The 16,848-nt window shown below is 41.2% G+C and overlaps 1 protein-coding gene across 1 annotated transcript; it reads right to left on the bottom strand.

Moving 5' to 3' along the window:
* Nucleotides 1–1,722: 1,722 nt before the first annotated feature.
* Nucleotides 1,723–11,133, bottom strand: LOC108433253 (aquaporin-11-like). Its single transcript, XM_017707698.2, has 3 exons — nucleotides 10,431–11,133; nucleotides 6,456–6,572; nucleotides 1,723–3,519 (listed from the first exon to the last, which is right to left on the bottom strand). Exons 1-3 carry the CDS (start codon nucleotides 11,023–11,025, stop codon nucleotides 3,437–3,439), a joined length of 795 nt encoding a protein of 264 aa, XP_017563187.1. The 5' UTR covers nucleotides 11,026–11,133; the 3' UTR covers nucleotides 1,723–3,436.
* Between the last annotated feature and the right edge of the window lie 5,715 nt (nucleotides 11,134–16,848).

Below are 16,848 nucleotides of genomic sequence, written 5' to 3'. Positions count from 1 at the left end.
CGCTGTTCCCTTTTTTTTCAGAGTTTTCCAGACACGAGAAGTTCCTCCTTTTCTGTTTCCCATTGGACTGTGGGACAGTAGTGTCCATCATTACTATAATCGAAGATCGACTGGTTCCAAGTAAGCACTGTGGATTTTTGAGTATACTCTACTTTGACACTTGTGACTATACTACATGCTACATACTCAAACACTAGTTAGTGTTAGTATGAAGTACAAATTGGGACGCAGCGCTAGTATCATTGTGCTTGAACCTGCCCACATCTTTTTGAATAAGTGATCAGATAATAGCCTATTAATACAATCATTTCTATTAAGTGCTTGACCATAAATTGCAGTCAGACACCGCCCAGTACCGTATTTACACCATGCAGGATTGGGGATTTGGAGGCCTCTCTGGTGGAAATGTGTAAAGAAAATGGTTCTATGTAGAACCTTTTTGAAAAGTTTCTATATAGCACCAAAATGGTTCTTCTATTGTTACAGGTGCAATATTGTGGCAACAGAAGAACCATTTTTGGTGCTATATAGAACCCTTTCTGTTCAGAACAATCTACAGAACATTCTCCATCAATCTAAAGAATAAATTGATGATGCAAAGAACCCTTTAATCATGCTTTTTGAATGTTCATGGTTCTATACAGGACCATTTTCCGTACAAAAGAACCTTTGAAGAACCATGTTTTGTTAGAGTGTAGAACATCACATTGTCCAGTGTTCAGTGTGTCACTCTACCTTTTTTACAGCTTCTGTTCTTTTCAGGAGACTCACTTTCAGTTTCAAAGCATCTGCAGGGATATTTGTCCAAACCTCCACAGTTCAGTCCTAGAAGTTGGTTTGGCATTTTTTGCTTCTCACAATCCAAATAATCCTAAACACATTCAGTGATATTGAGGTCTAGACTCTGGGGTGGTCAATCCATTGTTCTGAGAACACCAGCAGCTCCTTGGTTTGATTTGCTGGGTTTCTTATTTTTAGACATGAAGCACCTCGTGGGCCCAACTTGCCACTCACAGTATTGGTGTCAACCAGGTATTCCAGGTGGTTGTTAGGAATCATATTTTTCTCTGTAGCCTTTAATCATTTTCTTGACTCCAGTTTTGGAAATTCCTGTGCCTTCAGTACAGAAGTGGATTATCTAATCTTCTGAAACATGTATCATTTATACTTAATGACAGTGTTGACTGGAAATTAAATAAATGAATGTAGCTTCTGACTGTACTGTATCTAAAACGGCTAAACCCATCTTCAGCATCCCTCTTCCTGGAAGGTGGTCAACTTCGCTCAGGCGAGTCAAACATCTTTTGTTTAATAGCACAATATCTTAAATATTTACAGATACTTTCTTCAGCCGAATGCCTAAGTTGACTTGAAACCCAGCAGTCCAAGGGTGGAGAGAGTCTGTGGTGTTTTTCCACTGCATGATTTGAAGGATAAAATCTTAAACCACTGATGTCAGCCTGCCCAGGAAACCCAACTCAACTTTCCCCCCCGAGATGTCTGGAATAATTATAGGGTGAAACTGCTGAGAGCTGTGGCTGGAACACTCCTTCCTGTGCAACGGACAAATCTGTTATTTCTTTGTGACGGCGTCTGCTGTTTTATTTTACTTTTTACCAAAGTTATGCCAAGTTTTGCAGCATAGTTCAGCATTTTAATTGTTAGAAGTGAATCCTAAGTCTTCTGACTTTAGAAAACTAGATGAAAAGACAGAGTCTTGGGCAGCATCTTGTAATTTCTTATTTATTGGTCCACTAATAATTTTAAATGCAAGCAGATGAATGTTGTGAAATCCTGTACAAAGGTTTTTCAGACAGTTATGGTCGTTTTAAAGGGAGATGGAAGATGCACTCCAGAGTTCATCATTCAGACTTTAACCAGGTTTTTTCCAAATTCATTTGAAGGATCCTGCGTTGTCCTTTCTTCAGATCACACTTGGACCAAACGTAGTTATTTTGCTTGGTATTAATTCTCGTTCTTAGCACACAGGCTGGCGGGTTTTCTGTCTCTCACGTTTCAAAACTGACCAATTTTATGAGTTGAACTTAAACTTAGGAGTGGGAAATATGTTTTGTTGTGCTTCACTATAAAGTGATCATAATTAGATCAGTTTAATTGGTTCACTTTGGCATAATATGTGCAAAAATCATTGTACATGGTTTTTTTTTGGCACTACCAGTGGCAAACCCTAAGTATTAGAACTGGGCTATCAGTTTGATCCACAAATATCAAATTGTGGTCAAAAACGAGAAAAAAACACCTCTACAATAATGCTTATTTCTGCTAGCACACCTATGGGACTCTTCTTAGTATGTTGGTGTTAAGCTACGGGCAATTCACAAACCTTTTCTGGTTCTAGACTATATGTGCACATTCTGTGTTTTATATGAAGCTTGTAACAAACTTATTAATATATTTCACCTAGCAAGCTGCAGTTTTTTCAGTAAAGACTCCTGACAAAGAGCTGCTGTTTGCATTAATAACCGACAAACACATTGTTCAGGCTACCACAGGTACCACTGATGGTTACATATCTAGAACTTCAAAAAGGCCTAGAGTGAAGTTTTGTTCCTCCCAAAATGAATCCCACCCATCTGACAACAAAATGTGATTGGGTGATTCCACTCTTTCTTCCTAACTCTTACTTAGGCTTTCGGTTCAGCTCCTGAAGTCCTAACCAATGGGAGAGCTCGTTTGGCTGTATCTACTTAGATACCCCAGAGAAACAAATCCTGATTGGACAGTTTTCAGTTGCGCGTTTTAAGAATTTAACCCATCTGTTTCCAACCAGACATCAATGAAATGAGTAGTGCTGCAATACTTTCAGGGATTAAACAAACATGATAATTATATTAAATAATAAAAATTGAAAATGACAGAATTCATTTATTTCACAGAAACCATTAGGCCCTCTCTGAAGACGTAAAAAGGCTCTGAAATCTGAAACAGAAGTCATGTTACTAATTGTATCATGAAAATTACCTCAAGTATTGTGATATATTTTGGCTACACTGCCCAGCCCTACTTACACCATCATTCACTTTAATGTCAGACAGAATTAACGATATTACATTAAGGCCCAGTAATGATTTTGGGGAAGAGGCTTCCCCACTCAAGCATTGCTCCAGGCTTTCAACAGGCAGCCTAAAACCTCAAGATGATGCAACAGTTATTAAAATAAAAGTATATTAATCTTAATACTTCAGTCCACTGTAGATATCCAGTGTCTCTCATGCACAGACACCCACAACAGATTAGTGTTAAAAAATTAGGCAGTTTTAAATGCTGCTTCACATTATGTAGAACAAGAACCCTGGAAATGAACCTGTGGCTGAATGATCGATTAAAATATTTGTGCGCAGATTAAGACAAAATGACTGAGGATGCATTTCAACACCGAGGTAGAAGTTCCTGGCTTTTCTTCTTAGCCCCTTCTTTACTTGACTTTCTTCCCGTTAGTACGTCCCTTCAATAGTGAAGGAATTAACTTCTCAAAGACTGCTACTGCACTGGCTGTACCTAGAGGGGAACATACAAACATGGGTTGATATGTTATGCACAACTGAAGTGCAGAGATATAAAACTAGTGCAGTACACGTTTTGAACATTGCAAAAAAAGTCACCCACTGGCAACTGCATATGGGGATATTAGTGACTTTGATGGACAGAAACGTGTGCCCGTGCCTCAATGACCACATGGTAATAATTTAAGCCTCAATTCTGAAAAGATGTTTCATATTTACCAAGTTCTTTTTTTGGTTAATATACACTTATTCTAACACTGATATCTGCAACATAATCCATAAAAGGCAGTTTAATAGAAGATCAGTTGAATTCCTAAAAACATTTTAAACAGGTGATGCAATAAAAGCAGAATCCAGGAGAGTTCTTTGCAAGCAAGGATGGGTCAAGACCACTTTGGGCTGGCAATATGATACAACATCCTAAGAACGTTTCTGGAAAAACTAGATAATTATTGCAAATTATTTTAGGGATTTCACCCTGTAGAGTCGAACGATTCGGCTAATCTGGACACATCTCTATACGTAAAAGGCAAAGCTGAAAGCTAGAGATGGAAAGACTGATCGTCTGTGTGTCAGTATCGGCTGATTTTCAGCCCAAATGTGCCATCGGTCAGTATTTCTCTACCCAGAGCCAATCACTTATCATTGATCTGAAACACATCAGCCATATTGCTGGTTTTGAGGTACCAGAGTGGAACTGCCGCTTGAATCGGAACACAAGCTGGTGAATAGGAAGCAAACATCAGCCTCGTCGTCTTTTTCACAGATGAAAAACATTTTTCCTGAAGAATATTCCGTATTTGGCTCATTGGTCACTGTAAACTCGCTGTATGAATGTGTAGAGCCGTAATTTGACGAAGATTTGCTTCTATTAGCATGTTAGCATCCGAGCGCTAATCTAAGCTTAGCTTACACCGCACTGGCTTCACGACCTAAGGCTTTGGTACAGACTAAAAATGAAAATAGGACACAGAACTAACAAAAGTGATCATATTTCAGCCCTTTTGGCCTTTTCAGTACATTTAAAAACCCATTTGTGACACAGAAGGACCATTTTGTCCTGTTAGCTGTGCCGGGCGCTTATTTCAACGGTTACTCCTGCCTGAGACGCCAGTATGTGCGGCCGTCGGAAAAAAACGTCTCTCTCTATTTTATCATTTTTCAGTTATTGGCATAATTTGAAAATACTTGTTGCACTTTACATTGTGTGTAAATTTCATGAAGAATGGACCAAAAGAAACAGAATGACTTGGGAAAAACGTCTGGTTCCATTGACGTACATTAAAAGTAAAGTATGTTTTTTCCTTCTCCTGTAAAGTTACATATTGGAGATACAAGGTTTTCTTTGCTGGATTAAAGGTGCAGCATTTGGTAAAGAGCTTCAGTGAATTTCAGATTTCAGGGGCTGAGCTTCTGAAGGAGCACTGAAGGCAGTGGTGTATTTGTTTTGCTTCTTCCCCTATAAAGGCATTTAAGCTACACCCTATCAGCCGATTGTGCTGAAAGGCAGTCGGCATCAGCTCCAAAAACACTGATCAGTCCATCTCTACCAAAACCTACAACTGAACGTCGATGACTTTCAATCTCTCAGACAGTACTGGTTCAAGAAGTCAGCTGCTACTGTGATGGATATCACCCCATGGGTTCCAAAATACTACCAAAAAAAAAAGTTATCAGTGAACACCATCCGTCACTGCATCCACAAATGCATGTTAAGACTGTACTATGCAGAGCAGAAGCCATATGTCCAGAAACGCTGCCGACTTCTTTGGGCTCAAGCTAATCTGAAATGAACTGATGCACAGTGGATATGTGTGTCCACTCTCAGGTTGTTTATGAAAGCAATGGATGTCATGTTCTCCGACCAAAGAAGAAAAGGACCGTCCAAGTTGTTGAAGAGCCAGAGTCTGTCATGGTATGAGGGTGCATTAGTGGGCACTTGCACTTTTGTAAAGGCACCATTAATGCTAAAAGACATCCTGCCTTTAGACAACATCTTTTTCAAGGACCAAGAAAAATTCTCCACGTATTAACAGGTGTAATCAGAGGGTGCAGGTGTTAAACGACCTGCCTGCAGTTCAGACCTGTCTCTCACTGAAAACCTGGTGCATTATACAGTGCAAAATACAACAGTGAAGCACCCGTACAGCTGTGCAGTTGAAGATGCAACAATAGCAAATAATTACGCTTTCAAAACTCAATCAGTTTGTGTTGTCAGTCCTCAAACAATTATCAAGTGCTGCTAAATGGAAAGGGAATGTAAAACATGTTTATATCCAAACTTTTTTGGAATGTGTTGTTCAAATCTGAAATGAGCATACATTTACAAAAAAAAAAATCAACAAATATGGTGTTAAATCCTAGGAAACATTTCACCTTAAAAGGTTCATATCTTACATTTTTCATGGCATCCATGTTTCAGTGGCTTTATGTACCAAAAAGAGTCATAATTCATTTTTACATGGCCATTTTCCAACTTCTCTTTATTCTGTAGAATTAAAAAGGCTGATTTGTTACTGTGTCTTTAAGAGTGATGTATGTAAATGAGCTCTGTTTTGATTGGCTGCCCTGTATTGTGCTTTATTCAAAAAGCAGTCCAGGCTGAATCAATCCTTATAACGTAAGCACGACTGGCCATCGCTGAACTGCTGTAGCCCAAATAAATGAATATATTTATTGTGGTTTCTGTGACATCAGTCAAAAAATACACTGAATTCAAAACAGACAGCTTTTCATAAATGGACTGTATGGATTGGGGAGTGAATGGCATGTTTTGAAACTTTATGTAGTATATCAAAGACTTTTATTTAAAAAAAAAAGAAGCAAGGAATGTTTGTTTTTCTGTCATATGGGCCCTTTAATAGCAAAACAGCACTGGCCTAATTCATTAATCCAATATACTGGATTGGAAACAAAGTAACACGGTCTTACCTAAAATGGGCCCCATCCAGAAGACAAATGCATACTCCAGGAAACTGTGCCCAGAGCAGGGAAACTGTAGTGAAAATGCCAGAGCTGGGTTCATAACTGCCCCAGTAATGCTACCACCTGGAAAAAAGAAGAGAGAACAAGCTAAGCCTCAATGCACTTTCCTATATACACCAACCAGCCACTTCATTAAGTAAACCTCTGTGTCTGCCCTCTTTATCAGCTCCACTTACTGTATAGCTGCACTTTGTAGTTCTACACTTACAGACTGTGGTCCATCTGTTTCTCTGATACTTTGTAACCCCCTTTTACCCTGTTCTTCAGTGGTCAGGACCCCGACAGAGCAGGTCTTATTTGGGTAGAGGATCCAGAGCTGCCGGAACCACGGTGGCGGGTGGGCATTTGACCATATTTCAAAATACTGGGGTGACATCCCGCCACTTTTTGTGTTCAGGACACGCACAAGAAAACTTCCGCTTTCCCTAAACATCATGAAGCACTGACCAGCACAAAGAGACAGTAAAACTGAGCCAACCAGAAGCTCCATTTCAGCTGGGAGGTGCTTTCAGAGCCGCCTTGGTTGGTGCAGACCTGTGAAACTTTTCCTTTAGTTTGGTTTTGATATGTGGTTAGGATTTGGCACGCCACAGCACAGGTTCAATTCCCCATCGGGGAAGCCCTCTCCTTGGGGCAGTCATGGGCTGGAGGGTAGGGAACCAGCCTTGTAACCGGAAGTTCACCAGTTCGATCCCCTGAGCCTACAGCACATGACTGAGCAAGGCACCTAACCCTGCTGCAAATAGAGCTTCCCACCACTCCTGGCAAGTGTGTTCACTGCCCCCTAGTGGTGTGTATGTGGTGTTTCACTGCACGAATGGGTTAAAATGCAGAGGTGAAATTTCCCCATTGTGGGACTAATAAGGGTCACTTCATTTTTTAATTTTTGGCCCATGGAGGATATTTTTGGCCTTAATTTTTAAAGATGATAAGCGTCTCTGTTTTCTGTTTTCATGGTGTTGAATGTGAGAGCAACACAGCGCTGGCATCCCCGAAAAATGTCTGACCAATAAACACCCACGTGTGTAATTTAGACCACTTTAGTCTTTGCTGTCCACCATCCGAGCCAAACAAAAGAGGTACAGCGTCATAAATAAATCTGCCGTGTGGAACTGGGTATGAAAACAGCCCGCTGTTCTTCAGAGACACTTTTGGGGCAGTCGTGGGCTGGAGGTTAGGGATCTGGCCCTGTGACCGGAAGGTTGCCGGTTCAATCCCCAGGGCCGACAGTTCATGACTGAAGTGTCCTTGAGCAAGACACCTAACCCCCAACTGCTCCCCGGGCGCCGTGGATAGGGCTGCCCACCGCTCTGGGCAAGTGTGCTCACTACCCCCTAGTGTGTGTGTTCACTAGTGTGTATATGGTGTTTCACTTCATGGATGGGTTAAATGCAGAGGTGGAATTTCCCCGGTTGTGGGATCAAAAAAGTATCACTTAACTTAACTAACAAACACTGCCTTCTGAGGCTGCAGCAGCAAAACTGACATTGACACGGTTCATGATCCTGACAGAGGTGAGTAGAGGAGCCTAAATCAATACTCAAGTGAAAAATTATACTTGCATAAAATACTTACACAAGGAAAAGTATCTTCCCCATAACAAGTGAGTAGAAATAGAAATACAAAAGAAGCATGTGGAAGATTTACTTCAATACTGAGCGCTGCAGTGGAACTCACCCTCGACTGCATAGTGTTGGTCCTATGGCAACAATTACTTTACCTCAATTTTACTAAAAATCACTAATATAATCTGAGCTTTCTCATTTGTGGAAAAGGGTCTTTTACTTTGAAAGGACAAATACTTTAAGACATCACATGACCAGGAATTCTTATTATATTGTTATGGCCATACGTTCCAAATACCAATTGAAATTGTATTCATTTCCAGTATTTCTTAATATTGGGTCATTTCACTAAGTAAGCTTGAATGGTTCTTTGCATGGTGAAATGGTTCTTCAGACTGACGGAGAATGTGTTATAGATGGCTCTACAATCCTAAAGAAGGTTCTTCAAGGGTTCTTTAGTAAAGAATAGAACCGTAAGTTCCATATAGTACCATTTCATGCTTGAATGGTTCTTTGCATGGTGAAATGGTTCTTCAGATTGACAGAAAATGTGTTGTAGATGGCTCTACAGTCCTAAAGAAGGTTCTTCATGGGTTCTTTAGTAAAGAATAGAACCTTAAGTTCCATATAGTACCATTTCATGCTTGAATGGTTCTTTGCATGGTGAAATGGTTCTTCAGACTGACGGAGAATGTGTTGTAGATGGCTCTATAATCCTAAGGAAGGTTCTTCAAGGGTTCTTTAGCAAAGAATAGAACCATAAGTTCCATATAGTACCATTTCATGCTTCAGTGGTTCTTTGCATGGTGAAATGGTTCTTCAGATTGACAGAGAATGTGTTGTAGATGGCTCTATAATCCTAAGGAAGGTTCTTCAAGGGTTCTTTAGCAAAGAATAGAACCATAAGTTCCATATAGTACCATTTCATGCTTCAGTGGTTCTTTGCATGGTGAAATGGTTCTTCAGATTGACAGAGAATGTGTTGTAGATGGCTCTACAGTCCTAAAGAAGATTCTTCATGGGTTCTTTATTAAAGAATAGAACCATAAGTTCCATATAGTACCATTTCATGCTTCAGTGGTTCTTTGCATGGTGAAATGGTTCTTCAGACTGACGGAGAATGTGTAGTAGATGGCTCTACAGTCCTACAGAAGGTTCTTCAAGGGTTCTTTAGTAAAGAATAGAACCATTAGTTCCATATAGTACCATTTCATGCTTAAAAAAGGAAGTGACCCTTATTAGTCCCACAATGGGGAAATTTCACCTCTGCATTTTAACCCATTCGTGCAGTGAAACACCACATACACACTAGGGGGCAGTGAACCCACTAAGTATAAGCCGGATTTGTTTGGTCTTGGTTTCAATAAAATGATGTTCTCAGAGAAAAATGACATTTTATGGTGTTCTGTTTCTATTTTTTTAGGTTTTATGGTGCTAAGGTATGATTGTGCATTGGCAAGAATTTCCCAAATAAATCCAAAATGATCATGTGCCAGTAATAATTCATGCAGTAGAGTTAATAGTGAATACATATAGTGAACGATCGTGCGACTCTGTTGTTCTCTTTGTGGGATTTTTTTTGGTCTAAACTACAAATCCTGTATAGATAAAAATAACGTGTGGCCACGACTTAGTAAGGCGTGGGAATGAGATGTTTAATTGAAGTCATGGCCACGACTTAGTAAAGTGTGGGAATGAGATCCTAATGCGTGGCCACGACTTAGTAAGCCTTGATCTCGTTCCTACTCCTGGGCACGACTCGGCCATCTCATTCCCACGCCTTACTAAGTTGTGGCCACGCATTATTTATTCATACGGGATGTCACCAGCAGGGGTCCGTAGAGACGTAAGCAAGCAGTACAAATACTGCCACCAAGAAAACAAACAGTACACGAAAAACTGGAAAAAGACTCCTTTACTCACTTTAGTAGAAGAGGAATATCTGAAAATACTCAGTAGAGTAAAAATCCACGAGTACTTTAGTGAAATACATGTAACTGAGTAGAAGTACCGAGGTACTAGTTACTTTTAGAGGTGTGGCGCCACTCTTGGGTGGATCACTCTCAGCACTGCAGTAGCACTAATGTGGTGGTGGTGGTGTTAGTGTGTGTTGTGCTGGTGCGAGTGGATCAGACACAGCAGTACTGCTGGCGTTTTGAAACACCTCAGTGTCGCTGAAAATGACCCACCACCCTAATAATACCTGCTCTGTGGGGGTCCTGACTACTGAAGAACAGGGTAACCACAGATGGACTACAGCCTGTAACTGCTGAACTACAAAGTGCTCCTGTGTGGTCAGTGGAGCTGGTAAAGTGGACAGTGAGGGCAAACAGAAGGAGGAGAACTTCCTTCATACCTGCGTAGGCCAGGCTCGTAATCACAGCAGCTATGACGTGGACTCGTAAGTTCTCGCTGAAAGCGCCGATGTTCATGACCGCAGCTTGCAGGACGAACGCACAGGTCATCTCCACGGCCGCAGCAGCGGGCAGGGCGGCGCTGATGGGGTCGAAACACTGATATCCCTGCGCTTTGTGAGCGAGGTGGAGGTCGGACAGTCCGAACGACCAAAGGTACGACGCAGCGTAGCGCGAGAGCCACGCCGCGCTCAGCTGGCACGCAATCAACGCCGAGGAGGCTGAGGGGCGCAGAGACCCCCGGTACAGCAGCTCGAGGGCGCCCGAGGGGTTACAGAGCGCGCCGTGGAAAGTTGAGACGTGGACGACGGTGATCAGGTAAACGAGGGTCAGTCCGGTCTGCGGCTGAATGCGCCCACTTTCCCCCAGCAGCTTCAGCTCCTGCGAGCATGCGCAGAGCTGGAGAGTGGACAGGACCTCGGTCAGGTACAGGCTGTAATCCCCTCTGGAGAACACGGCTTTCACTGACCTCCTCGCCGCCTCGCAGAGCAGCACGACTCCGGCCAGGACGGCGACAGAAACGGCCAGATCTGCCATGTCTGGGGGCGAGAGGGCGCCTACAGTCACGCGCTGTCAGGGTCTCCAGGTGGACTCCGTGGTCCAGTTCACGCAGGGACTCGGATTTTGACCCACACGGAAGTTACAAACTTGTTCTTGGCTGTGGTGGCGAGACGCGACCGCTAGAGGGCGCGCACGTCTCACTGAAGGTCACTTGTTTCTCAGCCTTGGTCATGGAGGCCCAGTGCGTCCTGCGCTGTCCACTGTTCCCCGCTCTGGTCCAGCTACAGTCCTGTAGATGGACCTTCAAGGGCTTTAGAGCCTTGACTTCCATATAGAACCAGTTCATGCTTGAATGGTTCTTTGCATGGTGAAGTGGTTCTTCAGATTGACGGAGAATGTGTCGTAGATGGCTCTGCAATCTTAAAGAAGGTTCTTCAAGGGTTCTTTAGTAAAGAGAATGGTTCTTTGCATAGTTAAATGGTTCTGCGGATTGATCGAGAATGTGCTGGATAAGGCTCTACACTCTTAAAATGATGGTTCTTCAAGGGTTCTTTAGTACAGGAAAATATTCGATTCAGAACCATGAATTTAATAGAACAATTTCATGCTGAATTGATTCTTTGCATGGTGACAATGGAGAATGTGTTGTATAGAGAACCTATATAGAACCTTTCTGGAAAGCTGTCATAAGATGTCAAACTTGTAAGAGTAGAAGAACCCGTTTTTGGTGCTACATAGAACCGTATACAGCATTTCTTCATACTATGATCAGAAAACCATTTAGGCATGAAATGGTTCTGTATACACTCTTTCACAAGGTGGTTCTTCCAGGGTTTTTTAGTAAAAGGAATGGTTTTATTTAGGACCACACGTTCTATATACAACCATTTCATGCCTACATGGTTCTTTGCACGGTGAAACAATGGCGAACAATGTGTTCTATGTAGAGCCTATATAGAACCTTTGTCAAAAGATGTCAAGCATGTAACAACAGAAGAACCCTTTTTTGGTGCTATCCAGAACCATATATGGCACGTTTTCCATCATTCAGAAGAACCATTTCACCATGTAAAGAACCATTTAAATGCGAAATGGTACTATATACACTCTTAAAATGGTTCTTCAAGGGCTCTTTACCAAAGACAATAGGTCTATATAGAACCATAAACACATGCTTAAAAGGTTCTTAGCATGGATCTTCAGATCGATGGAGACTTTGGAGGTTCTATATGGCACCAATGTTACGATGTCATGCTTGTAACAATACACACTCAAAAACGATGATTCTTTAAGGCATCTTCAGTAAAAACAGTGGTTCTATTTAGAACCATGGGCTCCATATAGAACCATTTCATGCTTAAATGGTTCTTGGCATGGTTAAATGGTGGCAAATGTGTTGTGTATGTTTCTCGATGGAACCTTTCTGAAAAGCTGGCATAAGAGGTCCAGCTTATAAGAATAGAAGAACCCTTTTTGGTGCTACATGGAACCATATACAACACATTGTCCTTCATTTCACCATACAGAGAACCATTTAAGCATGAAATGGTTCTATACACACTCAGAAAAAAACAGTTCTATATAGAACCAAGAACACTCAAAGAACACTGCTAAATTGTTCTTTGCATGGTGAAATGAATCTTCAGGTTGGTGGAGAATGTGTTGCATATGGTTCTATTTAGAACCTTTTTGAAAATGGTTCTATATAGCATTACAGTGACAAGTTTGTAACAGTGCACACCTAAAGAATACAGTTCTTCAGGGGTATGTAGTAGTTCTATATAGAACCATGAATGCTCAAAGAACCATTTGTATGTGTAAAATAATCCTTAATAATTCATTAATGGAGAACGTGTTGCAAATGGTTCCATATATCACCAAAAAGGGTACTTTTACTGTCACAAGCTTCACATTGGAACAATAGCAGAACCCTTTTTGGTGCTATATAGTACCATTTTCAGAAAGGTTCTATACAGAATCATATACAACACACTCTCCATCAAGCTGGGGCAGTCATGGGCTGGAGGTTAGGGAACTGGCCTTGTGACCGGAAGGTTGCCGGTTCGATCCCCAGTGCCGACAGTCCATGACCATGACTGAGGTGTCCTTGAGCAAAACACCTAACCCCCAACTGCTCCCCGGGTGCTGTGGATAGGGCTGCCCACTGCTCTGGGCAAGTGTGCTCACTGCCCCCTAGTGTGTGTGTGTTCATTAGTGTGTATGTGGTGTTTCACGGATGGGTTAAATGAGATGGAATTTCCCTGTTTGTGGGGTTATAAAAAGTATGCAAAGCAGATAGAACTTATGGTCCTAAGCAGAACCATTCCCTTCACTAAAGAACCTTTAAAGAATCGTCGTTTTTACAGTGTATTCAGCTAAATAACAGCCCATTATTGAGGAGAAGCACTGAAATGTGCAGGACCAGAGCTGAGAAACGCTGATGTAATGACCCATGAAAGAGGCCAACACTGCAGTCACAGCTTTGTGTGTGTATGGAGAGCATTTGTATATGGTTAGCCAAACTGAAAACAGTGGAAAAACATGAAATGCAGTCCACACATGATGGTACTTTTCCATAGTGGCATGGGAAATGAAAAACAAAAGCCTGTGTTACACTGTTTTCACATCGCTTCACCTCTAAATATATTAGGATTGGCATTCTAACGATGAAATGCTGTCAGAATGAAATAATCTTAAAATGTAACGAAGGCATGGCCATTGCTTTCCACCTGGCGCCTTAAAAAAGAAAAAAAAATCAGACACCTTTGTACAGAAAGTACCCTAAAAAATGATTTTGCATATATTTAGCTTTACTACTATCTCTATCAGAGTCTTGGGTTCAAACAGATCATAAAACATTCCTTGTAAGTATCTAAGGTCTAAGGTTACTTCATTGCTTTTTAAACCCTCCTGTTATATTTGGGGTTAATTTGACCCCATTCAATGTTTAACGTCTCTAAATAACTGACTGGCACACGTGACTTTTCATTTTTGCTTCATATTTAGTGAGTTTTACTAATTTAATGGGGGCAAGTGGGCAAACATAGACTGGACATGATGGTATGTTTTCAACATCCTGTGCACATTTTGTACACTTCGGTGTTCAGCCAGTTTTAGCTGTGTGAAACAGAAGAAATATCAACATTTTACACACATTAGTTTTGGTTGTTTTGAATGACACAGATTGCTATAATGTTATAATTATAAAATCTCCGAAAGACCTCGCTCTGCTTTAGGGCCCTGAGCTAATGTAACCACACCTGTAGTAGTACGAGGAACAGTAGGAGTTGATGCCACATGGGGGTGGGGTGTGTGTGGTCATGGGGTGGGGGTGGTGGGGTGAGGGGGTTACAGAATTCCCACCAGGACTTTTTCCTGGAGATTTAAACTGCTGGGCTCATACTGACCCTAAGGATATCAGTATATTTGAGCATAACAGGAGGGTTAAATGTTTTAGTGTGGGACCACAGTTTGAACCAATTCAGTGAAACGGTCCTTTTGAACCTGCTCATCAGAAAACAAGCTACATGCTGAGCAGCACACTAACAAAGTATTTGCTCGCTAACCTCCTGAGGCTGCACTCAAACCATGTAAAATCTGTAATAAGGCTGTAGTAAACAGGCCTATACCTATAGTTTTGAACTGAAGGTCATTGGAAACCAGATGATAATCCCCATGTAAATGAAATGTATTTAGAGCCCAGCTTTGACAACTATTTGAAATATAAAGTAGTGATTGTTATGGCAGGACTGATGGCAGCTGCCTTGGCGTGAATGGATGCCAGGTACTGTCCGTTCCCTGTTCGTGCTGGTCCAGGCCTGTATGAATCCTCTGTGTTCTGTTGGGTCAGATTAGTTAATGGATTGGGCAGATCAGGAATTTTCATACAGAGGAACTCTTTGGTTGCCAAGTCAGTGTGGAGGCCAAACCCACTGAGCTGCTAGATGATGAGGGGTTATACATTTAGTCTGGAAGTATTCAGTCTTCGGAAGACAAGACAGGAGTCAGGCCACCACTGAAGGCCTAGTGATATATTTATCCAACTCTCCACTGCATGCTTTGGAGCTTGAGCAGATCTTTTTAAATTTGGTTTTCATTTTCAGCACTCAGGTCAGCCTGGGTTAATTGCGAGTGTTTTTTTGTAGGTGTGGTCATCTTTCATACAGACAAATACTGTGTAAAGCCATAAAGTTGAAGAAAAATACTTGAAAAGGGGAGCTTCCAAAACTGGAGGTTAAATAAGATAAACAGCACTTAAAGCTTTCATCTCTGAGAGAGAGGAGAAGATCAAGCTGCTTCAGATCTGAAAACATCCACAGGAGTTTCTGTCCATCCCTCCACTGTGAGAAGACCACTCAGTGCTGTGGGTCTGAAAGGATGTGTAGCTGTTTAAGAAGAACCTCACTGAGAAAAGGAGACGGACACATCAATCAAAGAAGCTGAATAATGGACTGACCACCCCAGAGTCCAGACCTCAATACCACTGAATGTATCTGGCATTGTTTGGATTGTGGGAAGCAGAAACTGCAACCAACGTCTATGACTGAACTTTGCCAATGGAGTCATACATACCTATTAGTTATAAATAGCATAATTTTCCATGTAGGTACTTGGAAATAAGCCTTAAAATACAATTAGGCTAGAGGTTAAAATTGTCCAAATAATATTGCCTCAATATCACCTGATGGTATACAGAGTACAGAGTCTGTTTAAATCTAGTGAGGTCAACAACAAAAAAAAAACCCAAGCAGGTTTTAGACAAAAATAAAGAGCCATGGTCTTTGTATTATAGTTATTTATTGCATTTCAGAAAAAATATTGATATAAAAATATATAGTAATATTTTGTTTTAGCCCTTAAAAGTTATTGGCGGCAAACATCAGTTTTTTTTTATTTTAGCAGATATACCCCCAAAAAATATTCTCAGTAATGTGAGGAAACAAGAGACAGGTCTGACAAGCTGAACTTACTTGTTAAACAATCGTTCTCCAACCTTCCTTTGACATACAAGACAAAAAGTCAATACTGATTCCAGTCAATTACTTTTCTTGTGACCCTTGAAACCAAAATTCAGTGCAGATGACTTGACATCGTACAATAACGATCATGAGGTAGAGCAGAAATCCACTGTTATAAGAGTGAAGTACTGTAATGGTATAAATAAATGGTGTAGCAAATTACCTATAATCTTCAAACTGTAGTGGGCCTCTCAAGCTGTAGTAGGCCTTTCAAACTGTAGTAGACCTTTCAAGCTGTAGTAGACCTCTCAAGCTGTAGTAGGCCTCTCAAGCTGTAGTAGGCCTTTCAAACTGTAGTAGACCTTTCAAGCTGTAGTAGGCCTTTCAAACTGTAGTAGACCTCTCAAGCTGTAGTAGACCTTTCAAACTGTAGTAGACCTTTCAAGCTGTAGTAGGCCTTTCAAACTGTAGTAGGCCTTTCAAGCTGTAGTAGGCCTCTCAAGCTGTAGTAGACCTTTCAATCTGTAGTAGGCCTTTCAAGCTGTAGTAGGCCTTTCAAACTGTAGTAGGCCTCTCAAGCTGTAGTAGGCCTCTCAAGCTGTAGTAGGCCTTTCAAACTGTAGTAGGCCTCTCAAGCTGTAGTAGGCCTTTCAAACTGTAGTAGGCCACAGCTTTGTAGAAAAGAATGTGTAGGCAATTAAACCCTTTCCTTAAAGTATTTCCAAAAAAACACAAAACATTTAAAAAGTCCATATGAATTCCTCAAAATCGTCCCAGTAGCATAGATATCTCATGACACAGATATTCCCAACATCTTCACAGTTTTCTGAAATGGTCTCTTAGATTGTGAAAGCATAGTGTGAGCTTAAGATCCAACAGACAAAATATCACTTTCAAGACA

This window comes from Pygocentrus nattereri, chromosome 18, assembly GCF_015220715.1.
Source record: "Pygocentrus nattereri isolate fPygNat1 chromosome 18, fPygNat1.pri, whole genome shotgun sequence".
Lineage (NCBI taxonomy): Eukaryota > Metazoa > Chordata > Actinopteri > Characiformes > Serrasalmidae > Pygocentrus > Pygocentrus nattereri.
The sequence above is the reverse complement of the archived record's forward strand: the minus strand, read 5'-3'. Positions and strand labels throughout refer to the sequence as shown.